Genomic DNA, 27,896 nt, shown 5'->3' on the forward strand with positions numbered 1-27,896 from the left:
TCAGCTTCCCTCATATTGTTGCTTTCCCATTTTCCTCCCACCTCTGTTTCAACCTGCTCCCTTGCCAAATACTACTTGTGACTGTCCCAAATATTTCTTATTACACCACTTCACTGACCGGCAGGGCACTGTGTGTGCATGATTGGGAGCTATGTGTCTGCTGGTTGACCAGGTGGCTGACTAGGAGATACATGCATTCTGAGGGATCAGTGACAAGCTAGGAGATATGCATTTTCTGCTGGACATCTTGTTGCTGCCTCTTGGCAGCTGGGCAAATCAAACAGTACATGATGCTTCTCAGCAGCTGATGGGCCAAACAAATGGTTTTTCAAGCTGCAAGAGACCCACGGCCCACCTGTTGTGCAGGCCTGCTATAAAGGTTGAACATTTCAGCAGGGAAAAGAAGTCAGGAGCTGGAAACAAAGCTGTCAGAAGCCTGGAAGGCAAAGGGATTTTTTTTTCTAGATATATTGAATAACTGCCCAAGGAAACATCTGCTACTTAGCTAGGCTGTTTATGGAAACAAACAGCTGACTATTCTAGACCCATAGAAATATAAAAAGGTTCTGTGAAGCAGCAGTGGCAAAACAGTGGACTGCTTTTTTTTCCCCCCTCTTTTTTAATGGAGATTAAGTTGTCTGTGATTTTTTGGCCACTTAGCCTGTTATTCCATTAGGCAACATTAAAAAAAAAAAATTCCATTTCATTTATCAATAGAAAGTCTTTTTTTTCCTGGCTTAGGAGTCAGCAACCAGTAGGAAGATCTGTCTATGTTTGTGAAATACCATGTCATGTGAGAATGTAATTTTCAGCAATCTGAAGATAGATTTTGCATTTTTTTTTCCTTTTTTTTCCCGTCTAATTACCAGTTTTTTTCCTTAAGTTTTCCACTCATAAGATTTCTGAAGTTCAGTAAGAGAACTGGTTTTGGTCTCATACAGCTTTGGTTAACTACAGACACAGGACTGTCTCTGTAATGTGACTGCTCTCCATAGGGTTGTTCTAGTACCTCTAGGTAAGAGTAGTGATAGGACCTAGCAGAAAAGTGTGAAAAGCACAACAGAATGGAGCAAAGCTGTTGTAGTGACCTGCTGGGAATGATGTCTGCTGCCTCGTTATTGATCCCTCTCTGCATGCCAGAGGTTGTCAAACAAATTGATGCATTGGTGAAAACGTATGCGCATGCGCTGTTCAGTTTGAGAAGCTAAAGGACAGTGTGTTTTCTGCACTGCTCTTCTCTTTTGTCTGTCTTATGGGGAAAAATACGTAATAAATCTGATCTAGTGGCAGTGTTAAAGGGGGGGAAACTGTTAGAAGTTTACTGTCGAACCCTCGGTGACATTTAGTGGAGCTGCTTTACTAACTCCCTTTGGTTAGTCCACCCAATTCTTTTTCAATTTTGTTCAGTCTTCCTAAAATATTTGCTGGTTAAACATTGTTTCTATTTGCAGTAACACATACTTACGGTGCTTCATTTTGCTTCTGATTAGTGCCTTAAACTTCAGCTGCTTTTTGACTGCAGTGTGTAACACCTTGTATTAATGTCAGGGTCATGCACTTATTATTCATCTGTACAGTGCTGTGCACTTCAATGAAATTATATACATAATAATAAATAACAACATTAATCTGTGTGCAGCACCTTGAATCTCATTACTGTTGCAGGAGGTATATCTCTGAAAATAGGTGCTCTAATTTTTATACATTTTAGAAAGAGATGGGCTCTTGCCATGTACAATAATTTAAATATCTTAATTTCCCCTAAGAAGAATGAGCCTTAGAGCTTTATCAGCTCACGAGTTTTAAAGACATTAATTTTACTGATTTTTTTTTTTTTTTGGCTTGGTAGACAATCCAGTGTAGTTCAGATTTTAAACCTAGATTGTACATTAAGACATTTATGACTTCTCTTGCCAGTTTGCCTATATTTTACTGCTGAAATCTGAATACTCAGTGAGGAAACAAACAATGGAGATTTATTTTGCTTCACATTTCCTCGACCATGAATAAATACTGAAATTATCATACAGTGCATAGAAACCAAACAGTAATAAGTGTGTTCCCTATGCCCCTGCCCAGGCATCCAGCACTTTGGCAGGTTTTCAACCCAAGCTAATCAATTAAAGACAACATGATTAACTTAAACAGAAGGTGGTATTGATTGGAGGCAGTAACCTATAAATAGACGATTGTTTCATAGTGTTCATAGGTCATTGTTAGCTACACCTTTAAACTTTAAGGTACATAATCCTGTTATTTATCACCCAAAAAGCAAAGGAAGGGCATAAAGTTAATAAACAGCTACATATATGAATTCTGATAGAGCCCCATCCTTCAACAGTTATACTCTCACATAAACTTTCTCATATTTTCTTTGAAACTACTATCTATTGCAATTTACATCTCATTTTATAGCCGTATATATATGAAGCTGCTGGAAATCAAATATGTTCATGGCTTTTCTACTGAGATAAATGATTAATCAATCAGAAGCATTCTTGCAACATGGTACTTTAGTGGGCTTTTAAAGCAACTGTGTGCAAAATTAGTGACTAAGCACGAACAGAGGCAAGTGGGAAAATTCAGGACAATAGTATTATTAAATAAAAACCCCACTGTGTACCAAAAAGGCTATTAAGACTTCATATAGATTTTTTTTTTTGCATTGTTTCATTTTCTTTCGTTTCTTCCTTCCTCCATCCTCCACGTTCATATTATTCAAAGAGGGAAGGTTAGGATGGATGAGTTCTTATCTAACAGACCTCCAAAGTCTCCCCAGTTGTCTTGCTACCTGGGAAAAAAGGGCACTGCAAGCCACCATCCTGCCTAGTTGTGTTTCCCATAAATACTGTTCCCTTCATCTTCTCCCTCAGTATGTAACTAAAGGCTGAACAGGCTGGTAAAGCACAGATTTCCAGTATAGTCTCAGCTGAAAAACAAATTGCTTTTTCCCTTTTAAAGAAAGAACTAGAAGACTTCTCTTTTTTTTTTTTTTTTCCTTGAGCCAGGATGGCAACAACTACAACAGCATTTGAGAGAAATGGTGTTTCCATAGCCTATCACGAAACAGATGTAAACAAAGTGGATTTCTACTTGCTCCTTTATGTTGATTGGGGAGCTAGATCTGCTAACTGTAAGCAGTTTATCAGTGTTTGCCTCTGCTCTGTGTAGAGGCCTGTCCCTTTTTATCTTTTTTTTTTTCCCTCCTTCAGCCATGTTTCCTCCTACTTAGGCAAGTGCTGGAAAGTGGCATGATGTCAGTTTTAATGTGTGCCATAAGGAAAATTGGTTCTTGGACTTTGTTTTTTAAATGATCATGGCGATTAAGAGTGTTTTCTCTTATAAAGGAAATTCATCTGTCATTTGCATTCTTCTGTGGAAAGATTAAGACTTCACTTTCAACAGACCTCAAAATATTTAGTGGTTTTCAGATTTTTTTTCTAATAGTTGCACATCTCTTGGTGTGTCTTGTCATGTGAAGTATGAGGGAGACAACTCTTACGCCAAAATAACAGTAATAATTTTCAGTTCTATTAAAAGTATTGTGCTTTAGAGAACTACTACTACAAATCAGTAGGTGGTGAGTTACTTTATACACTTAGCACACATAGGAGAAAATCTATTAGACAATGAGATCCACGTTTCCTTCCTGAAAGGTACTACAGCTAGGTAAAAAGAAACATCAAATCCACATTAGAGCATGAATGTCAAATTCAATCTGACTTAAAATATTGAATATTATCAGCGACCGTCCAGTTCAGTGGCCCTTTTTTGACTGTCAGCCGCATCGTGCATTGAAGAAGAAAAATTGTTAGCAAGCCATCTGAGCTACTCTCCCAAGGAAGTTCACCATCAATTTCCCACTTCATCCCTGCATTTCACTCTGAAGGTCTGAAGAAATTTTCAGACAGAAGTTAAGATATTCTTACCTTAACATCAATTCTTACACTATTTAAAAAGTGCTTTAGTTGTCCACAAATGACTAGTGCCATTTGAGATGTTCCAGGGCATTTGAGGCATCTGCAGAGAGTTAATCATGCCTGTGTAAGACCCAGCCCTCTCTGGAGTAGCAGCTTGAAGTCACACAGGATATGGAAGGCTGATTCAGATCATAACAGATGTCTTTGAAGGTGTTACATTCTTGGTTTGGTTTATATTAGAGGAAATTTCTAGCTAATTATTTATTTCTAATAAAATATATTTATTACTACATTAATTCCACATGAAGGCCTATGCCACATTTTCTTTTAACATTTTTACTGGAAACATACATTTATGGGATAATTTCTCTAGATCTTACTCGCCTGTTATCTGTGGACTACCTTCTGTATCACATAGCATTAGAATGAGAGATGAAAATGGGAGATGTGGAGGAAAAAAAGGGGTTGGGTTTGGGGTTTTGCTTTTTAAAGAAGCCCAGACACACTTGACTTTCAAAAAGATCTGATATTTTTTACTGTATGTGACTCAGATAGCAGCCCTTCGGCCAAGTAGAGAGCTGGCTCTGGTTATGCCAATCCAGACCTTGTTAATATGCCTTATAGTATTCTTGTAGTTCATCTAGTTTTTGCCTTCTATCTCTGCATTCAGTATTAAAATCTTTACATAGCTGCTTCCAGTTGTTTTGGTTTTTTTAAAAAGATAAGAATTCCATTTCACCATGAAGGTTGGAAGAGTAATCATGTGAAGAAATAGCTAAAGAAGTAAAGTTGATCTTTAGCAGACACTGAACAGGATTTGTTTACTTATTAAGAACACGTAATTCTTTTCAATGGCTAATGCAAACATGTATATCAAAACAGAAGACAAAGCGAGGCATCGAGCAGAAGGCAGGCATGGTTTTGCATGGTAGTCCTGAGAAACTGTTTAAGGACCGATTATTCACAGGAAAGCACTGATTTCCTAAACCTACCAAAATTAGCTAGTTAATTGCTGTTATTTATTTTCAGAGGATACTTCATCTATTAACATTTTTCTGCATGAATGTAAGTTTTAGAAAACGGACCTTTCTTTCGTTATTTAATTAACTGATTCTGGTTTGAAGCCTTGTGGTCTGTCTCAGATAAATTGTTTTTGAGCTGTGTCAGGAGTAACTGGGAAGCTAGTAGAAATGTTATCATTGTAATACCTGAAGAACTTTGCAGTCTCTAATGGGTTTAATCTTCACATCAGGAAATACTCCTGTGATGCAGAACAAAGCAATTATCTTTATATCATAGATGGGCTAAGGAGCTTGATCATGGATATGTCAGAAATCTGTGGTAGATCAGGAACTGAACTTAAATCTTGTAAGAGCTAAATTTTTCATTTTGCCCTTCATGTTTTTGCCCTCCCCTTTATATGTTCCTTCATGCTCTTCCATTGTGTAGGCATGTGTAAAACTAGATGGAATTTACTCACTTGAATATTGGCGGTAGGATTTATGTCCCAAAACTTTATACTAACACAATGCATTTGTGACATATCATCTGTGCTCACTCTGCACTTGCTCAGACTGATGGCCAACCTCTGTGAATATCAGGGTGATGACAAAAGTGCACCTGGTGTAAGTCTTCTCAGGTCTTTTCTTTGTTATACACAGCTTTGAAGATACAATAACATACTTTGCCTAGCATTATCTTGTTATTGATTTGATATGATTACCCCTCACATATCAAGTTGACCCTATGTGTTCAGCTTTTCTAAAAGCAATCTGACATAAATTCTAGATTCTGTTACTTCTACATGATCATAATGACATTTAAAATGTTTGAAACTAGAGTTGAGAAATGGGGAATGGATTATTTAATTTATGTAGATTAGGCCAGCTTCCTAACCCCAAAGCCTCACTGAATTTTGTTCTTCGGCGTCCTGGTATAGAGACAGGCTGAGTGCCTGCTGTACATTGCACTCATGACTAAGTGCTGGTAAATGACGTCTTTATGTGGGAAGTTACATGTGTTCATGGAACTCATATTCCTGATTGCGGTCCTGATTCTGTTAATATTCTTCATCTCAGGTCTTGCTGTCAGAGTCATCTACAAGTCCAGATTTCAAGCCTGAAGGACTGTAGTTAGTCTTGTAGACCTCTGTACTCGGCCCTGGTGAGGCCACACCTTGAATACTGTGCGCAGTTTTGGGTACCACCGTATATGAATGACACCGAGGTGCTGGAGGGGATGCAGAGAAGGGCAACTAGGCTGATTAGGGGTCTGGAGAATAGCTCTTATCAGGAGAGGCTGAGGAAGCTGGAGCTGTTCAGCTGGAGAAGAGGAGTCTGAGGGGAGACCTTGTTGCTCTCTACAGCTAGCTGACAAGAATCACAGAATTGTAGGGGTTGGAAGGGACCTCCAGAGATCATCAACTCCAACCCCCCTGCCAAAGCAGGTTCCCTAGGACAGGTCACACAGGTAGGCGTCCAGACATGTCTTGAATATCTCCAGAGGTGGAGACTCCACAACCCCTTTGGGCAGCCTGTCCCGGTGCTCTGTCACCCTCACTGTAAATTCCTGTGCTCCAACTTGAGGACATTGCCCCTTGTCCTGTCTCCACAGACCACTGAAGAGAGGTTGGGCATTTCCCTTTGTCTCCCACATTTCAGATATTTATATAAGCATTAATCAGATTCCCCCTCAGTGTTCTTTTCTCAAGGCTGAAAAGCCCCAGTAAGAGGCTGTAGTGAGGTGGGTGTTGGTCTCTTCTCCTAGTACCTAGCAATAGGACTAGAGGAAATGGCCTCAAGTTGGGCTAGCAGAGATTCAGATCGGATATTAGAAAACATATCTTCACTGAAAGAGTGGTGAAGCATTAGAACAGACTGTTAGTGAGGTGGTGGAGTCACTGTCCCAGGGGGTGTTCAAAAAACAAGTAGATGTGGGGCTTCAGAGATGCTTTAGTGGTCATGGTGGCATAGGGCCGACTGTTGGACTTGATGATCTTGAAGGTGTTTGCCAACCTTGATGATTGCATGATTCTATGATTACATGGGGGTCATCTTAACAATGGGGAAAAAACTATGAGGGTGGTTATTTGAAAGCTTCGCTCCAGTTTGAAGCCTTTTGATGAGGAGCACCACACAAGGTGCAAAACCTTTCAAGTACTCTGTTTCCAATTATTAACAGGGAAGAGCCAGTGAAGGGATTAAAAAGGACTGACAATTCAAAGAAGCAGACTAGAGCAGACTAGGAAAATATTTTTGGTATATGAACTTGTTTATTCAACTCAGTCAGAAGTAAGCTTCAGTAGGTAAGATACAAGGAGAAACAGCATATGAATTTACACCTAGAGAGAAGATAGCAAAATGAGTGGCGGAGACTTTATGAGAAGGAATGTTAGACACTGTGTTGTAATGAATAGTCAGCGGTAACAAACAAACAAGATATCTTGATTTTGAACTTCACTGACAGACAAGATAAAAAGTGTTTCATAATGTCTTAGAGGAGTAGTATTGGGAAGAGGGGAAGGAATCTGAAGAGGTAAATGATTAACAGCAACCTGAGATTGTCATAGCGGCTAAACATTCACACAGAGAATCAGAAAAACAGGCTGAGATTTTAGGTCAGACAGAAGGAAATAGACCTGGAGTACAAAGGGCTATGTTAATTTTCAACATGGATGTGGTGGGTGAATTTCTGTTTGTGGATTAAACAATTGGTATGTGAAGCACAGAGAGGGAGACAATGGGAGGAAGATCACAGCCCTGAGAAACTAAAACGGAAAGTTCAGGGAGAAGCCAAAAAGATCAAACTGAGAAAGAAGTTAGCCATGAGGTGAGAGAACAAGAAGATCCTAACAAAGGGACAACAATATTTAAATACCAAACCCCTTTTGTCAAAGATTAACTTGGAAAAGTCGAAGAGGTAGGGTATAAGGTGTTAGTTCTAAGGTTTAGCTAGAACGGAATCATTAGGCACATTTAATAACAGTTTGCAAAAAAATCCTGGCTAGCAGCAGAATCCAGGGTCAAGGAAGAAGGTAGTTCCCAACATTTTGCAAGTATTGTGGTCTTTCACCCATGTGTTTAACTGACACATTCTTACCAAATTAGGAACATGCAAATATTATACCCATGTTATTAAAGAACAAACAACTATTCAAAAAACAGGGAAATTTCACAGGTTTATAGCTTCAAGTTGAAGTCCTTCATTACATTCTGTCTTATCAACAATTTCCCAGAAGCCAGGATTATGTTTATACCGAATTATTGGAATGTGGGTTCTAGAAATTTTTCTTGGATATTTTTGCTAAACCTCTGTGGTAATTGCACTTGAGTATTCCCTTAATGGTAGCAATCATCTATTGAAAAAAACCCACCCAGCAAGGCATGGTGACATTTTCTCTATCCTTGTATTTAAAGAGAAAAATCTCACTTTCTGTCAGATGATGTAGATTTGCCACCCAACTGACAGAAGAAATAAATCAAATCAAAACTTTGCACCTTCATACCCGATTCCAGCTAAAGGGTATATAAGCTGGAAAACTTTCAAAGGGGAGTGCCTTCAATTGGAACTTGATGAACAGCTGAAAGGCCCATCACCTACAGGGCAGGGGGGGAAGAAAAAAGTTTAATACTTTGAGGTGACTGCATAACATGACATTATCTTTAATTCTGCAACAAGCTAAGAAATTCAGAGACTAAGTGAGCAAATGTTCTTAAGCTTCTAGCAGCCTGTTTTTGTTAATAGTACCAGCTAGTGATTTTCACTGCTAGAAGAAAACTCGCTTTGTAGTGGTATAAGTGTTGAGAATGAGGCCAACTGAAAATATACCTCTATATACTTTGTCAAGTGCATGTGTGTGTGTGTGTATTCACATTATGGAAAAAGAAGAACTACCAGATTTGGAGAGGACATCAAAAATTCTTTTGACAGAGCAATCTTTTGCCACAGTAATTTAAGCTAGAGAATAAATAAATTATACCTTGCGTACTGCATATCATAAAATATTATTTAAATGAACAATATTGAGATCATAGTTTCAAGTTTAGGAACTTGAGTGTATTGTTGTGAAAAGCCTAGTCAGATATTTATAGCTTCATGTTTTCACAGGAAGAAAACAGACCTGAAGCCTAGGGATCGGATCCTTCATGCTTTATGCAAATGCAGCAGGGTTTAGATAACAGGATCAGGTCCACAATTTGCTTTTCTTAAAACCTACAACATTAAAATAAAAATAAATGCCACCACCATACAAACTACAAAGGTGAAAAAATGCCGTATCTTGCATTTTTCTACCTCCTGTGGCTAGGGACAGAATGCAGACATGCCACAATAATGTTTTTTATTTCTACTGTTCAAACCATATTAATGAGAACATCATTTTGGAGAACTAATTATTTCTATTTGTCTTGTGTCACACTTTCTAATTCCCCTATATTAGCACAGCCAAAGCAAATTAATTGCTTTTCCAGCAGTTGAACCTTGTCCAAGAATGAGCTCACATTCCCTTCCAGTTTTGCAGTTTCTAGGAGTGTATTGTGTCAAAAATTTCTCTTGATACTAAACATAGCCCAGAGAATATCTTTACAGATTTCTGTTGCTGCTCACTTGATGAAATTTATAAGTTTAAGTGACCCACTAGGAAAGATAAAGTTCTTAGCTGCAAGATTATACATCAAAACAGTTAAAGTGAAATTAAAATTAAATGAATGAATCTCACTGAAGCAAAAAAAGCAGTAATTAATGGTTCCCTTAATTGTCTTCATAAAATATTTGCATGGGTCTAATTTGCATAATTTGCATGTATTAATTAATCTTTCAAAGGAATTTTGTGCTGAGAGAAGCCAAAAAATCTCTTTGTTTTATTTAACATCTAATGAAATATTTATCTTCGTTAATGAACTTCTCATCTTCATTAAAATAAAAATTGCACAAGTTTGTATGTTTTAAATGTTTTTATAATTGAAGTATACAAAAAAATCTCTTCAGACCTACAGTATCTGAAAAACAAACACATTATTGCACATTCTGTCTCATTTTGACTATAGCAACATTTAAAATTTGAGAAACCCTATTCACTCTACCAAAAGTTTTCAAGGGGTGTAAAAGCACTTCAATTTAATTTTAATTGATAATAATTTTTAAAAAAATATTAATAAGGAGGACCAGGCAATAATTTCCATAATTATTTTTATTGCCAACCTGTGATACATAACATCTTTTATCCAAGAGAGAGATTATGTGTGGAAAAAGAGACTAATGTTGTAGGTTAAAATTCAATATACTGTAGGAGTTTGTACATGATATGGGGCTAGTTTATACTCTACTAGATTAACAGTTGAGGAAAAACAGTTTGTGAGTTACTGCCTGACATTTAATGATTGAACCTGGAGTAAGACTGATGACAGTAACAGCTAGAGAGGATGGTAGTGGCAGAGAACCCAGTTAAATAACAGGTTTCAGTGATCAGCAACTTTGAGAGAGTATCCAAAATAGCTAGACTTCCAGCATGAGAATATGCAGTGCAAAAAGGAAAATCAGTATTAAAGTTTCATGCAAAATTTTCATACAGAGTGTGAGGAGAGGAAAAGAAATTAAGTACTTTGCAGAAGGTTATTTCTATAAAAAATAATAGGTGTAAGAGGAGGATGATTAGTTTTGCGGGGACAAAGGTGAAGGCTATTACTTAAATAGGGGACCACCTAGAATCCCAAGGTAATGTATCAGCTACTTAATATTGTTGGAAATAGTGTCTGTGGAGAAAGAATAGCAAAGTATGGTTAAAATAAAATAGCTTCTTTACAGAATGTTAACACTGCAGAGTAAAGATTTGTGAAACGGAGTTTTGTTTTTTTCAAGGATAAGTAGAATATTATTGGGGTAATGAAAGTATACTTGAAATAGGGAAATGATTGGGGATTTAGAATACAAAGAAACTATATTTGCACAATGAAGTGGCACAAAGGGATTTGTACTCTTTTTTTCAATACACCTGCATATGCTTAAATCCTTGCACAAGGAGTTTATAAACACATTAATGTGTTTGAATTCGTTGTAGGCATGCAGTACATTAGAAAGCCAGCCTTCCGGAGATGGGAAAGTAGGAGCTTTTTAAGAGTGCTTTAAGATGCGGCACTCGTCGTATAAAAGAAACAGGAGGTAGAAGCTGTCAACGTTGTATAGGGTCATATATTCCTTACTATGTTATCCTATAATTTTTTCAACTGATAAGATATAGTGGAACTTTGCTGATACCGTAATGGCAGTATAGATATTGCTGTGTATTATGAAGGCGTGGAACTTGTGGAATAGCTGCTGAGGCAGTGTAATTATCCATAAAATACCCAAACAATATCAGTGGGAGGGATATGTTTCACTTCACACATTTGTGGGGTAGATGTCTTTATCTGAGTTATTTGGCTGGGCTCCTGTTAAAGTCAATAAAGAATAATAGACACATCTCTACCTTTGAAGAAAATGAATCATACCTTCCAAGTTTCTTCCCTGATTATACAGGGAGTCCACAAAACTGGCTCAGACACAGCTATCTACAGTGCAGGTGTCTGAAGTTACTGTGATGAATCTCATCTGTTGTGTATTTTCCTTTTTGCTTGCCTCAGAATTCCAACATCGCTTGTGACAGTAAACACACTACCAGCAGCTGCATTTCAGTCACTTCTTGTAACTACTGATCTTGGCAATGAGTAATTGTGCATCACTTCTGGAAAAATATCTGTGCCTGTCAATTCCTTTTCTGCTTGGTGTAATTCTGTAATGTTTCTGTACTGTACAGTTCTGAAAGTTTCATAAAGTGTGACCCTCAAATGTAGAAAACACAGCTTGAATTTTGCATTAATCCTGAAGCTTTGCAGCATTTATTTCAATTGGCTGCTACCATGTGAGGCACGAGGCGTGAAACAAGAGTCTAAAGAAGCACTCCACAAACTCTGAAATAAGAACAAAAGTGGACATACACTGGGAGGTAGAAAAAGAGGTAGATGAAGTATCACAGAACCCTAGAAGGGAAAATGTTATTGTGTTATTAATAGAGTTGCCTTATATTACTGTAACTGTACTACTGTATCATTATTAATCTGTAATGGACAACTAGTAAATGTTTCTCCATTTAAATGTAGTTTTGCTTGCAAGCAAGACATGGGCTGGAATTAACTTGACGAAGCGTAGAAGTCTACAATGTAGACATCTACAGCCATGATTATCATATTCGACCCTCTGTGGAGGGAGTGGAGAGAAACGTCTACAATACAGTTCATGACTTTATAAAGTAGGTGTCTGTATTCTTTCTTTGTCTATAGAAGGACCGTAACTAGAGTGCCCTGATTTAGACCTTTACAAACTTTTATTAAACTCAGTCACATTCCAGAAATGGTGAACTCAGTTTCTGGAGGTGAGAAGGTAATATTATTGTTGTTGGGTTTTGTTCTTGTTTATGGATTTTACCCATTAATCAGTTTTATAACTAGGGTTGTAATTTTACTCCTAGGTACTCCAGGTTGCAAAGGATAAATGTAGCATGTGGCACGGTCACAAGATGTATGTGCTAAGGAGAACACTGTCTTTGCTCATTTCACGTTTTGCAGCAAAGAAAGAATCAAGTGGATAATACCAATTTCACAATTAAAGTGGTAGCATTTGTTTGGGTTACTTACACGCTTTTAAGGTCTGATGCTTTGCTACTGAATTCTGTGGCAAAGGAATGGCTCATTTTGCATGCTTCAGTACATTCTTACCCAATGCCTTAAACCAGAACCAAATCTTCATGCAGTCTTTATCTACTAATTTCTTGATGGCAGCACTGATGCCTTGGTATCTCACAAGGGTGTTGTGAAACCTTATTAATATTTGTAAAGTACCCTGTATCTTGGATGAAACACACAAAGAAGTTCAGTTGTGATGCTAACTTCTACTTTTATTTTTTCATTGGTGACTGATCAGAACCGCAGACATTAAAATGTGGTGAAGAGAGGTGATGCAAGATGCAGCAATTTGCAACTATTATCAAGTTATGACAGTTAGTTTCAACTCTAGCACAGGGAAATCGATGGAAAAATATTTTATGGGATTTAGTAGGGAAACAATTGAAAACCATAACTTTGTGTAAAGGCAGCCTGCCTGGGTTTTCATATGAGAAAAATTTAATAGACTGATTTATCTCAATTATTCTATGTTAGATCAAAAGTGGTATATTACTGACTTGCATCATTTTGGTGTGATAGGTGATGATTTCTCTCGTATAATTTTCTGGGGTCAGAAGTCCTGTAAAAACGATTGAGAGCTCAACATTCACTTAATATATTCGAGGCAAACAAGCAGATTTAAAGCGTAAAGAACACTGTACAGTGAGATTGTATGAGGCAAGCAGCACTTTGAACAGTCTTAAGAAGGCAATGATCTACCTAAAATACACTCCAATTCAATTGCTCTATTAATCTTACATCAGTTTAAAAAAAAAAACCCAAAACCAAAAACCCTTGCTATCAATAAAGCTTTATTAATTTAAACTAGCGGAGTGTTTGATGGTTTAATTTTAAGTGGGCAAAGATTTTGTTTTTTCTCCTTTCTCTTTTTTTTAAAAATGCAAAACAAACAAGACCAAAAAAACTCAAATGACTCAAAGAATTTTATGTTGTCCAGAAGTAGGAAATATTTTAAGATAAACAAATTCTTAATATGTCTCTAACATTCATATAAATGCCTTATTGTAAACCATCACAACAACTGATTACTATGCCAAATCTATTTTAATTCTGAAAAAAAGTCTTTTCTAGAAATGGTTATTTTTATATTAATATAATTAAGAATGATAACATAAAGCAACTTAGGCTTTGTATAATTCAAGCATTCAGCTTTCCCACGGATTTGATTTGGAGCTTAATCTATCTCTATTAGTATCTCAAGTTCCTATGAAAGAAAAAAAAAAGAACAGAAATAAATCAACTAAGAGAAGTAAGTATAAAGGAAGTGGAACTAAAATTAACACATTTGGAAGGAATCAGCATCACGTTCCATCTATAGCTAAAATTTGCTGTCAGCACATCTCTATAATAAGTATTCTTCCAGTGAACTGCCAGCTGGCTGGTAAAGAGGAAAATCTATTCTATAGAATAGACTGCAAGCTTTAAAAAGAAATCTTTAGCTTTTCAACCTTTCACAGGAAGTATTTTGGTCATTGTAAGGTTCCATAACACCTGAAGGACATCCTGGGAGACAGCAGCATATATAACGATAATGTGATGTCATTTTGTTTTTTCCTAGTTGAGAAACACAAAGTGTGTATCAGTAATGGTAAAAGGAACATTTTTTCTATTATATTCTTGTCAGCTTTATTTTTTAAAAGTGATGCAGTCTCTAATAGCTTAGGAAAAGCAGCAATAGCATAATAGCGTGTTTTGTCATGGACGTTAGAAAGGATGGATCGCAAAGTGCTACAGCTGGCCTTGTAAACAAAGTGTTATGAAGTCAGGACCAAAAAATTTACAGTGCTGGTTTATGTGCATGAAATTAGAATAGAGATTGTTAAAAATATACAATGTTAGATTAGATAATTCAAGTTTTGACTTGTTTATTTAGTCTCTTTGTTGATTCTGCAGATTTTGCCCATGACAAACTGTCGGTGCAACCCTTGCATTAAAAGACATGTATTTTTCATGATATTGTTTCATACTGCAATATGCTGGCTGCAAGTCCTTTCAAGTAATCAAGCTATATTGAATACAAACATAAAATAAAAAGCAGCAATAATTTGCTTTCATTTTTCGCTTTACACTCTGACTCAAAGATATACACTCTTAGCCATTGAAGAGAGAACAGTATGTTTGCACATTGATGAATTGAACATAAAAATGTTGTGGTTGGATCGGACTCCTTGGCTTCACTAGAAATACTGGAAGCATCATAAAAGGGGTATAACTGACTGGAGGATCAGTTCCATTTTCAACCTTATCATCAAATTTGTTATGACAATCACAGTTACTATCGCTGCAGAAACTATGCCATCCCAACAATCTGGTTCCCAGTGCTGAAATATTGAAATGCTAAAACACTACTAAAACTTGCAAAAATCAGTCCTATTCCAGTTCCAAATGGCCAGTAGTTAGAGAGTAGGATCTTAAACATTCAGCACGCAAAAGAGTCATGATTTTAGGAATTAACAGCTAAGGTTTCCCTGTAGGGTTTGGGTGTTTTGTTTTTGGGGTTTTTTTTTTTTTTTTGGTATTGCAACCCCCATGACTCTCTTACATTTCCCAGTTAAAATCAACTTTATAGCCAGGTCGATTTTACCAGAACAGATACTCAGTAAATATATTTAGGGTATACTTCAGTTCTTGCCTCTCTTTCTATTAAAATGGCATAGCATTAGGGATAGGATTAGATGGGCTTTAAAATCTGCATTTGCAGGCTATCATTTCACAAATACCATCTTAAAGACCATTTTAATACGTCTGTCACCTTGGAAGACTGCACTGGGAGTGAGTTCCTGAAATAGAAGACATATGTTTTGTGTCTTTTCACAATTTAATGTATTTATGAGGAATACGCTACGATAAATGGTATTGATAAAGTTAATTTTCATGTTGTGGACTCTATTCCTTGTATTATACTAGTAGCCTGTTCTGAAATCATTGCAGTTTAAATTCACCTTGAGCATTCACCAACCAGCATCCGAAAAACTTGTTTCAGGGGAGGGCCTGCAAGTGACTTGTGCAATGCCATTCGTACATTGCTATCGAAAATAAACAGAGTAAGTGGAAAGCTAAGGAAGAAGGAAAAAAAAAGAGAAAAAGCAAACACAAAGTAACATTTTTCATTTCCTCTGTCTCAACAAAATCACACTTCTGAGCAAGAAAATTTTACACTTCAGATATTTTGCACAGGTCATTGCTTCTGACTCCAAGGTAGTCACTTGATCTCAGACTCACTATTCAAGACTGCTCTGTGGTTTAATTTAGCCATTCTCTTTTCTGTTGCTTACTTTTTGATGATGGACCACGGTGCTAAGTTCTCTCTGGGAGAGCATGCTGCTTCCATATGGTCTGGGATTTCTGTAGTGGGGTGCATCCAGGACACAGTCTGTCATGACATGCTGTTTTTTCTGAGGAATCTTTATCGGCAAAGACACAGAGTGGTGCCAAATTCAAACCACCTGGCCCTAAGGCTAATTGAGTTTTTCCTGGGAGGGTAGAATAATAATTTTGGAGTACCTATCTGAAATTATGTTACCACTGAGAGGGAATGGGAAAGGTTGGCTTGTCACCGCAGTACTTAAAAGCATCTATGAAGATATGCTCAAGATGGAAGTTTGCAGTCAGCTAGGGGAGCTACTTTGAATTATGAATTGAAAAGCAATCTACCTGGGCCAGCATTAGCACTTGTCACAGAAACAGAGTTCCCATGTCATTTAAAATGCTAGCATTTTTTCATTCATTACAGGAGCAAAGGCATTTTGCTTAAGTACTGCTTCCTAGCTAACCACTAGCTTAAAACCCATATAAATCTTTCTGTTTGAAGTCTTCCTCGGATTTAACATGGACTGGTTTTGGGTTTTTTGTTTTGTTTGGGGTTTTTTTTTCAGTTTTATAGTTGTATCACTCACTCTAAGCCCTGGGAACTACATGGAGGTCTATTCATATTTCTGAGTGGTAGTAAGAATTGTGTGTGACTTGAGTTTGTTGCATGATTTCTGGTTTGGTTTCTGTCTCCTTGACTTGTTCTGGAGCTGGCTGCTTTGTGCCGTTGTCTTCCATATGCTTGCTTTCATACAAAATACCTAAAAGCAGCAAGCTTATATTGCATATGTTTTGACATCCCGTGCATCCTTAATAGATTTTCCATAAGCTTGCTCCTGTGCAATCCATCTATTTTACAGCCTCATTCCTTCCTGTTCTGCATGTTACTATTTCTTCATGTTCTGCATTGGGCTGTTACTCTGTTTTAGCAGGCAGATGAGAACAGGGGTGGTTGGGTATTAAAGAAAAATGTGGTGTTAATGTGATATTGATATTAGAAAAGGATTCCACACAGTCCAGAATTGATGTATGCAGGTTAATGTAAGCAGTAAAGCTAAATGCTTTCTTTAAATGGCCTCTATTTTTCCAGTAACCTTTGCAGCATTTGAAATGACATCTCAGTAACTGGGATTGAAGAAAAGCCAGATCACACTCTTTTATTAGTTGTGGGGTTTAAGTCTAATCTGAATAAAACAAAGCAGTAGCCTGCATTTACCTGTTGGGATGTTACATCAACTGGAAATTACATCTTTAGAAAAGAAATAGCTTGTAGAGAAGAGTGAGGTAGATTTGTGATACTTGGGAATCGGAAGAGATGCTCTGCGTATGGGTGGGTATTGTGTTTTAAAAAGTAGTCTAGGCTAGAGCTCTAATAAATATAATTACTTTAGAAGAGCTCATCTTTGAATATGCTAAAAGAAAGGAACGTAACACTTCTGTGGATCAAAACAATAGGTTGCTAGTACTAACCATGGCCACAACTATTTCAAGTAGATAAATCGTGTCCCGTGTTAACTTTTTCTGGGATTTCATAATAGATTTTTATTATCCACACTTTATTATGTGATCTGTAATTTTAAACACATGTATCATGCTAAGACGGCTAGGTTCCTAGTTCAGTGATGGAAAGGGTCTGTGTGTGTTTCTGTAGGTGTAGGAGGGTAGGCTGTAACAACTACTAACTTGCATCTGCTTTTGCATAGATATTTTCTGCAGTTTGTTCTTAAGTCAGAAGCAAAAACTGCCGAACTACAGGTGCTGATCTATTGTATTTTATTCAGATTTAATTTTATGGACATTTTTTCCTCTCCGGAGAGAAAAAATAATTATTTTTTAAGCCTGTTTTTTGATTAACTTTATGATTGATATTTTGTATGTAAGATTACTTTAGTGATGATGCTTAGCTTAAAAACATGATCATTTCAGCGGGGCACTAAAAAAGGAGGCAGAATTGAGAAAAGTGGAAAGAAGAGCAATCAGTCTAAAAAGATTAATAGTAATTTCCAAGACTTTACAGGGAATAAAATAAGGCATCAGACAGAAAACACATTCTGATACTCTACTCTCTCAATTTTATGCTATCAGATATAAGGCTGCTCGTTGATTGGCTTGCTAAAAAGATAGTAGAAAAAAGTTGTTTATGTTTCTGAAAATACGATAGCAAATAAAGCACACCTTTTTGCAGAATTTAAAACTGTTTAATGCGGGACAGATTGTTCAGCGTAAAAATTATCCACACTGTGTTACAAACAGCACCGAACACAATGAGCTGTGGAAGCTCACAAGCTGATCGTATTTAGCTGTGACTTCATCCTTTAATAACTTTTCCACATGATGCTTCAGTTGAAGGTGGTTTGTTTTCTATTTTCTCTGTTGTTGTGTTTGGGTTTTTTTAATTTTTTTTTACCAACAGAAGTGACACAATACAATGACTTAGTGACTCAGGTTCAGTGCTTGTAAGTAATCAGTTCTGTTGCCTTTTTTTAATATCCTTTTGTTCTGTTTACACAAATAGAAAAAGGGTTGCTAAGTTCATAAGGCAACAAAAGACAGTGTGGGTTGGGTTTTTTTAAAATCTGTTTCTTTCAAAGAATTTCTCACATTGCCAGTTTATTCTTTTAAGTGCTCAAACCGGGAAGCTCTGTATATTCTATATGATCTTTAAATAATAGAAGGTGACATATTCGGGTAGTCCATCGCTTTGTTAGCTTACTAAAGACCAGATTGCTGACCTTTAGCTTGCTCCCACGATACTCAGTGATACAACGAAAACATATATTCGTGATTAAAACAGATTGTGAAATTACTGAAAGAAAATCCCAACAGTTCAATAGTTAAAATAACAGCCAAAAAGGTGTTTAGATCCTTTTTTTTATACCTTTATATTTTAGTTTTATGTCTGGAAACTCAGACGTACAATTAAAATCTCCTCAGTGTAAATTATAATTTTAAAAAGAAAGCTATGAACATCTCAGTGTCCTGAATATTTGCACTGAGTATTAACACAAATATATTTGTACATGAATGTTAAGTAGAGAAATGAAAGGTGTATGATTAATAACAATATGCAAATTTGAAACTAATTTATTGGTGTTATACAAAGGGCAAACTAGGATAGTGTTTGGCCAAATATGTTTACATACTTCATATTTGCATGGGTTTATTGAACATGCAGTGTGAAATCACCCATCTTTGCATAAAAACTGGATAAGCACTTTTTTAAAAGAACAAACTGCTCACATTCTGAAGCCTGAACAGTTGAGCCTGCTTTCCTACATCACCTACATTTGGGCAGAGGATCCATTGCTGTTCCCCAATACACAATCTACTTTAGCTCTTCGTAACCATGTCAGGACAGTATAGATGCCCCTGTCCCTCCTTTTCAGGGTCCAGTTGTAAGGTTTCACCATCCTGATTAACCTCATGCACCGGGAGGAGCATTTTCCCCTCACAATATACTGTTTTCTATTTTCTCAAGAAAATGACAAAGTTATATTAAGTTGATTTCATGACCATATTTTCCAGAAGCTGGACTCTGTGTTCTCAGTCACATTCTGCAAACTCTGAAAAAGACTCAACCTTGTCATAAATGATTTTCCCATGATTAAAAAGTTAAGACTCCCATTTTTATCTTCCTGCTTCAGTGGAAAATAAATCCTCTTTTGTCTCTAGCTTGAATAAAATGTATGAAGAGTATACAAAAATATATTTTGTCCTTAATTAGCTGCTTCCTTTAAGTTTTTCAAAGAAGGGCTACAATTTGACTAAGATCCCTTCCATCTGTCACAATATGCTTGCTTTTATTTTGACTTCCCGTTGCTGTCTTATCAAATATCACATGAATCATTACCATTTGTTTGCCATCCCTTTCTTTTGTTTTGTTTCTCTTCCTCCAAATGATTAAAACATCAGGTTGAATGAAAGGTTAGAAGTACACTGTGATTCACATTTGCCCCATCTTATTAAAACAAATAAACCGACCAGTTATATAATTCAAATGTGCTTGAGCTATGGCTTGCAGATGCTTTTATCGGCTCTGGGCTGAAGAGGTGGCGTGCATTCGGGCATGCACGTACAACTGTTCTTTGAAAGGGACAAACCTCATTAGATTACAGGTGCCTGGAAATAACTTCTGAGAAAATAGCTGCCATTTTCAATAAAGCTACTTCCTAACAGGAAACACAATTTATTATGTTCTTCAGCACAAGTGAGCAGCTCGCATTTTATTTAGATAAAAGTAGCCCCACTTAGCGCCAAAAATATTTTCTTTCTTTTACTTAACCTGTTGGACAGAGGATGAATCGTACTTTTCATTTTAATGTTCTCACAAAACTTTGAGGAAAAGAGCTGCAGTGATTCTTAAGTTACAAAAGATGCGTTAAACTAACTTACAAGTTACTTCATTTACTTGCCAGCCCACCTTTTCTCGTACAGAGAGTCAGAAAGGCTTCATAAATGCCTCAGCATGCTAGAACTCAAGTTAGCAGTTTGTAAGGGCTGCAGGGTGCAGCAGCAGTGTGCGTATACTGAATTTCAGCACGAAGTCTCTGCTCTCTTCAGTGAGTGTGTGGGTTAGTCCTGGGGATTCTATGTTGCAGCATGCGATTCTAAGAGAGGACTCAAAGCTCAGGTCAGCTCGGTCACCAGCTGTGGAGACTTAAATGGATTTTTATGAGCCAAGAACCTATAGTTTCTATTAAATAAGGGTGCACGTGCGAGGCTCTTTGTTGTTGTTGTTGTTGTTGGGGTTTTTTGTTTGTGCTAATGTAGTCTTTAGAGATCTCAGCTAACACTGCTGTACCTTGCTAATGACAAGAAAACAGACTGAGAAACTATTAGTGCACAGAATCTCTCTTACCTAAAAAGAGAAGGGGGAGAAGGAGAGAAAGGTTAAAAGATAAAAAACAGAAACAGAAAGGTGAAATCCCAAATAATTTCAGTAGGGAATAAAGTTCCTATCCTCGCTAGTTCATTTGTGTTGTTCTTATTAAAGAGCAAGAAATCAACCTAAATTAGGCCTTCTTTACTTTGAAAGCACATAAGGTTAATAGATCCACTTTTTGAATATCTTTAAGACCCATCTTGAGTGAAGATCAGCTTATCTGACTGGTCTGTGCATATTTGACAGAATTACATGAACTGTACTAAAGAACTCTTGTGACTAAAATTGCAGCTACCTTGATGTAAGGGTTCCTGGATCATCGGTTGCCATGTACTATACTACAGCTCTAATAATAAATTAATAAAAAGTCATCCAAACCTTTACATCATAACTTTACAAAGTTCCCACTGAGATTTCTGATCTTATAATTAATTTTCATTCTTATACATGACTTCTTTTTCTTTTTTTTTTCTATTTTTTTCTTTTTAACTTGGACTCTATGGGTTTCTTCTTAACTCTCTGGGACATACAGCAGTATCTTTTTGGTTCGTTGGTTGGAGTTTTTTTCCCCAAAGTCCCTAACTATAGGAAACACTTTATCCTATTACTAAGAAGAGTTTTCCTCAGTATGTTTTTCTGTGATAGCAACTGACTGAATTCAGGTGCAACATCTTTGATGTTGATTGGCAGATTTTTGTAAGCCAAAGACAGCAGTATGCTTTTATGAGAGTTATAATGATCACTGGTGTTGTGCCTGTTTTTAATGTAGCTCTCCAAAGACAAACTAAACTATGATTTGTTTGGATGGTAAACCACCCCAGTGTGCCTTACATTGAGTGGTGTTAACATCTAAAGGACAATTTAGTTCACAACCTAAGACTAAACTTAACATTTCATTGTAGATTTTTATCACTTTGCAAGGATGCATATTAATAGGAATAATATTTGAGTGGGTTTATATTTTTAACTTAGGAAATGTTGAGCCCATAGATACACTTACTACAAGCTGCCCACAGAACACTAGTGTGAATCATTCCCCAGCTGACATCTCTGTGGGAATGCATTTCAAGGCATATGATTTGTCTCAGCATTGCAAACTTTTCTGTCAGTTCCATTTGTTTGTTTCTTATAACATTTATGACCTTTTAACTATTTGGGCATGTTCATTCATAAACCTCAAAATGAATCTTAATTAAAAAGGGTTGATCTAAAAAAAATACTCCCTCACTCTGGCTAGAATTTCTGTCATATCAGTCCACAGACAAAAACAAACGAGATTTAGGAGTAGTGGCGTTTTCAGTTTGAGTTACGAGCATGAGCTTGTGTGATCTTGCTGAACACTGCCATTTGCAAAAGAGCAATTAAAACAGATGACAATCTGCTAATCATGCACAGTTCTATTTAGACATTTAGCAGTATTCTCCCAGTTTGCATTTTTGATTGACTTCCTAAGAGTGAAAGGAAGTTTTATGTATTTATATTGTAGATAGCAGTATGTAAATTTGGGAAACTTTACCATAAATCGACAATTTTCTGTAGGCTAAAAATACTCCTCAACATTCTAAACATCTTTAGGGATATACTGTGTGTAGTATATGTTTGCACATATCTGTGTTTGTGTGAACAGTGTATTCGGTATTGGTTTTACATAAGTTAGTTTTTATGCATATGATAGACAAATTCCAGATTTGTTAATAATAGAAAGCAATGCAAGACCAATAACTCAAAGCCCATCAGGAGGCAGGAAGCAGAGGCATGCTCATGATGTGGGATTCGGGAGTAGTGGCATTTTCACATTGAGTTACAAGGGGTGAGCTTTCTTGGTTTGCTGGTCACGCTCATGATTTGTAGGTTTTGCTTGTGATCTTAACCTTGAAGTCATGAAGGCCTGAAGGCCTATCAGTGGCACCGCTCCACTGGTATTCAGGTAGGAACACTGGCTACACCTAGAGGTGAAGCAGTTCTGGGTGCTTTGCCAGCAACACTGAGAAGTTTCAGTCCTTTCAGAAGAACCTCTGAAAAAATGAGAGCAGAGCGAGAAATGGTTAGGAAGAAAGGGGTAGGAGTCTGAAAAGGAAACAGGACAGCAGTCAGATACAGATGTTGTATTTGGTCACCATACCGCCAGGCGAGGTCGACATTCCTCTGCAGAGCTGAGAGTCACATCTGTTTTTCCTAGCACAGTTTGAAGCCTTTGTATTTCTGAAATGTGGGGCTATTTGCCTCATGTACTTTCTTCATGAGTGGCTACATGAACTTCTCAGCTGCACACAGGAGCATGCCAGAAGAAAAGCATAAAGCCTAAAGAATTATTTCTTCATTTTCTCCCAAAATCCTGATTTTGAGAGGGTGGTGGGCAGCCCAGCAGAGACTCTGATTTCTTTTCTGTATTGACTCTATAGATTCTAAAGAAAAGGATACTGATGTTGCACTTTATTCTTTCATGACTAATCTTAAGAAAATAAAGGAAACATTTTACAGTCCTTAGCAATTCTTGAACTCTTACTAAGTATTACTTAATCTTGGAATTGCTTTATCAGTATCACAACATGGCAGGATTTATTTTAAATTTGATGTGTCTAATGCTTGCTGCATTTTCCCATATGTTAGGGTAATTAGTCAAACACATTACTAGAGGATATATCTGTTTTATAATAAGCCTAGCAATGATATGAGATCAGTTGCTGAGTCCCTATGTGCATTTTAAGTCTATTATCAATACAGATTATTTAACTGCACTTTTAACAGTCCCTCATACAGTTATTTGAGGAACAAGAAGATTTATGCTTGTTTTACATATCAATCAAAAATGTATTTAAGTTATATAAAAAATAGCGTGCTGGTTCAGCCCCAAGCAGTGGCGCTTTCACTCCTGAAGGAGAAACAGGCAGAACCTCCATGGGTTGGGATAAGGACAGTTCACTGGCAAAATTACGGTGAAAGGGAAACAATAATGGCCAATTACACTCACACCCAGTGATAACACAGAGTACCTTACAAACCCAATGATTATAGAGTGCTGCCTGATACAAGGACCAACCCAACACCCCAGCCACACTCAGACCCCAATCAACCTCTTCTATGGGGGAGTGATATCAGGTGATGTGGAAAACAGCCCAGGCTAACTCAGCTCACCTGTGCTGGCTGCTTGGGGAGGTTAACTTTGGTGTGGCCAGACCAGGACAATACCCTCTTAGTTTCTAAGGAACATGCTTTGTAAAACAAGCCACCCTGTTATTGTTCACTGTCTGTGGATACAGAACTCAGGATCTGGAAGTGTCTTCCATTAAAAGTGAAAAACCTCCTATTGACTATGCTGCCAGATTGGGTCCTTAAGAAGTGCAATATAGAGCTGACCTTTGAAAGCGTACTGCTGTTCTCTGCAGTTTGTTCGTCTTTTGTTGGCTGCTGCAAGGATTCCACTTCTTACAGCTGTATTTCTAATTGAGAATATGTTTTAATAAATATTTTATTTTAAAAGGTATATGGAGACTTGATACAGTAAAATAAAATACAAGTTATCTTTATGTTTAGGTGTGGGAATTATGCATATCACTGATTAACAAGTGTGTGTTCAGGATAGCCGAAGTGCTGCTATATGTGCAGAGTAATTCTCCTACAGAGGTATCCAGACAGCTTTAGTGCTGTAAATGTCTATTGTGTTTATTCAGTATGTTTGGGAGAATTATATGCGACTGTAGCCAGGGGTAGCTCTGGCTGTCCTGATTCTTTTGAGATGGTTTACTAGGTCGTCAGTTTTATCAAGCTCCATTTCAGAGTTACCTTCTTTCTGGAATTCCCATAAGTGTTTTGTTTGGTCTTCATGCATCAAATAAGAATAATTCATCTTTAAGTTAAGGCCTTATCCAATTTCTTTTTCTCTTTCTTCAGTGCACAGGCCATAAAGAGCACAGACAATGTGGAAATGGTTCTGAGTGGAAGTGGTCAAAGTAGCGGGAAAGTTATCATTCTACTCAGCCAAAAAAAAACCCCACACCTAGGAATGTAAAAGACTAGGGAAAAGAGGCAGGGAAATTTAGTGACAGGGAGAAAGTAGAAAAAAGGGGTCCACTCCAGAAGCTTGCAAAAGAAAACTAGAGGGGCACTAGATAAACATATCTGCAAGAGAGTGTGTTTCTATCATCTCCTCTTTCCCTGGATGTTCTGATAGAAACTAGACAATAAAAATTGGAAAGGGATGTGCAGAAGAGGTGAAATTTTACATCTGTGTGTGATGTACAATTGTGTGCTGTGAAGTTGAACGTTAAACAGTAAGCTTTGGAAGTGATGCTGCGTGTTTCAATGATAGCCAAGCATTTAAAAAATGTCAACATTCATTTATATAAGTTTATCTCACACAGTTGTTTTCTTATATATCTAATAAGAATTTGAAAGACAAAGAAAACCAAAACAGAAACAAAAACTTTTGAAATCTTACAGATATTTCCTGATTTCACTTGGGCCAAAAGAAGGGTTTCATGCAGACTTCAGGAGTTGAGATACAGCTTGTATGTCCAGATGCATTTTATTCTAAAATACAAGTAGTGTTTGATTATTATGCATTGTGGGGGATTAATATGCTTCACAATGTGCTTTATTTACCAGGGAGCAACACTGAAAACTAAGTTGTTTTTCTGTCTGTTTCCTGTTTAAAAAAAAAAATCTTTACATTGCTATGAGAGTAGGTGCAGATAAGATGTTCGTGTCCTGGTGAAGAAAAAGATCGCTTTTTATTTGTAAATTAGGTGAAAATACGTTATGCCAGAATGTTCTCTTCAGGTTTTTCTAGATCAGGAGTTACTGGATGGCTTTGCTTATTGTTTCTTATGTTCCCTCTCCATCACACGTAACTCACTTGAATATATGCTTCTCACTTGGGTGGAGTAAAATGTTGAGGGAGACGTGCTTACATCTTTAACAGAGTAATTGTTCACTTGATCTCATTTATGGGGGAAGGAGGCTATACTTCACTGATACCGATTAAATATCCTATACGGGGTTCTATATAAATAGCTACAAATGTGCACAATGGTTACATTACATGGTATATTTAACAACATAGCTAAACCAGAAAGTATGAGCTATGCCTTTGGTGATGGGAGTACTAACGACTGCATGCAAGCAGCTTCTTGCTCTGCAACCATGAAGGAAATAATTGCTGTTCAGCACTATTCGGTTAAGTTTGCATATCAGTAAAAACACATGCACAGAGGCTCCACCTACATTCACAGTGCCCTGGTGCTGATACGAGCGCAGCATACATTAAAGCTTCAGAAGGTGTTACTGTCTTCACAACTTGGGAAGAGCGCGTGTAATTTTTAATGGTGTTAATTTGACCACTGTCAGATGAAATTGCTATGGTGATGTTCGGGGTTGGTTGGGTTTTTTTGGTTGGGGGTGGGTTTTTTTGTATTTTTAGGACAGACTGCCTTAGGTGGCATTTTGAGAGATTTATGGGAGGACTGCTTCTGCTGAGGCTTTGAATTTTGTGGGGTTTGTTTCCCCTCCTTTTAATTCATTGCAGATATAAATACGTAAATCACTTGTTTGTTTTTCATATTTTTAGATGGAAGACTTTATTTGAAAACTACTGTCATGTATTGAATTTTTCCTGCTGAAGATACCTGTGCTACGGTAAAGAACTTTGCAGTAAGACATTGGCTCATAAGGAGTTCTGTGGAAACAAAGCATTTTCAGGCCAACTTCCTCAACTTCATTTATCAATGTTCTTCAAAAATGTAAAGAATTCTGCAAGAGTGTCCTCCTTTGGTTATCTCCTGTGGCTCAACCCGGAGACCTAGAGAATGTTTATAAATGTACAGTAGCACTCTTCTCACAGCGAAAATCTGTGTCTCTGCGCCGGACTATTGTATCCAAAATTACAGGCGGGTCAGAACAAGGCTGAGTATTCCCTTTTTTCAAGGAATGCAGACTCTGTCCTCCTCTGATGATTCTATATTTGAGCACATCAAATGATCCTTCCAGCGGTGTCCATGTACACTTACAGACTGTTATATCATACCGAAACCAGCAAGACAGCTCAGAAATGAACTTGTAGAGGGCATAAGAGGATTCTTATTAAAAAAAATTAAAAATAAAAAAAAGGAAAAAAAGAAAAAAAGGAAAAAAAAAGGTAAAAGAAAAAAATTGATACATTCAGTTTTCAAACTATGATCGTGGGTTTTCTTCTAAAGACATTTTTTTCCACATGCTTTCCAAGAGACCAACACGTGTATGTTAGACTACATTAAGTGAAATGGAATTTTGTGTAAGTGAAAAGAAATGCTGAATGTAAACAAACTGTTTTACTGTTCACAAAGTCTCTTTTCCTAAAATAAAAAAATACAATAAAAAGAGTAATAATTTCTCATTGTAAACTGGCAGGGGTTTATGAAATAAAAGACTTTGCTTCTTATCAAGCTGTTGGTCACATGTACAGTATATAACACAAATCACACAAGGAAGGTATTATGTATGCAGTAGAAATCTAGAGTTTAGGAAATGAAAATTTTAGATAATATTGTTTTGTCACCCTGTTGGTCAGAAAGACACCTTTCTAGTTTTAACGCATGCAGGCATGTAAATATTTGTCCTGGAGTCACAGTATTACTGAATGAGATCTTAAGCATCTGGTAACAAGTCAGAATTCTGTATCAGCCACTTTTATTTGTATATTGAGCCCTGGTTAGTGCCCTGATCAGTGCACTTTTAAGAAAGGACTGTGGCTGAGCAGCAAGTCAAAATGCCAGAAATATTTTTATATGTTAATGTCATATTACGTCAATGTTGCTTAAAAAAGAAAAAAAAAAGAAAACCTAACAAACACTTGATGTATCAGTCCAATTCCACGTAGAACTGAGTGATACAGTTGAAGTCTGTTGTCCCTCCCGCCTTTGTCTTAGGGATGGGTGGTTATGTGTTACTTTCACTGTCTTTATGAAAGCTACAATATGTGTTTTCACCTTTGTGCTGATAACTGGAAGTAAGCTGCAACACAGTGCTTATTACATTACTAAAAAATTATGTTCTTTGCTTTGCGTACTTTTGGGTTACCCCTTTAAAGACTGATTT

The 27,896-nt window shown here is 37.0% G+C and overlaps 1 protein-coding gene across 4 annotated transcripts in view; it reads left to right on the top strand.

Moving 5' to 3' along the window:
• The window catches only part of DACH1 (dachshund family transcription factor 1), a gene marked incomplete at its 5' end in the record, with an annotated part of 366,559 nt that extends 338,927 nt beyond the window's left edge, over positions 1–27,632 (top strand). For all 4 annotated transcript variants that reach the window (XM_084279482.1, XM_084279483.1, XM_084279484.1 and 1 more), the window contains one exon: positions 26,392–27,632. In XM_084279482.1, the coding sequence (XP_084135608.1) occupies positions 26,392–26,429 (38 nt within the window). In that variant the 3' untranslated portion in view covers positions 26,430–27,632. The remainder of the gene's footprint in view (positions 1–26,391) is intronic.
• Between the last annotated feature and the right edge of the window lie 264 nt (positions 27,633–27,896).

Source organism: Gallinula chloropus, assembly GCF_964237585.1.
Source record: "Gallinula chloropus genome assembly, chromosome: 1".
NCBI lineage: Eukaryota > Metazoa > Chordata > Aves > Gruiformes > Rallidae > Gallinula > Gallinula chloropus.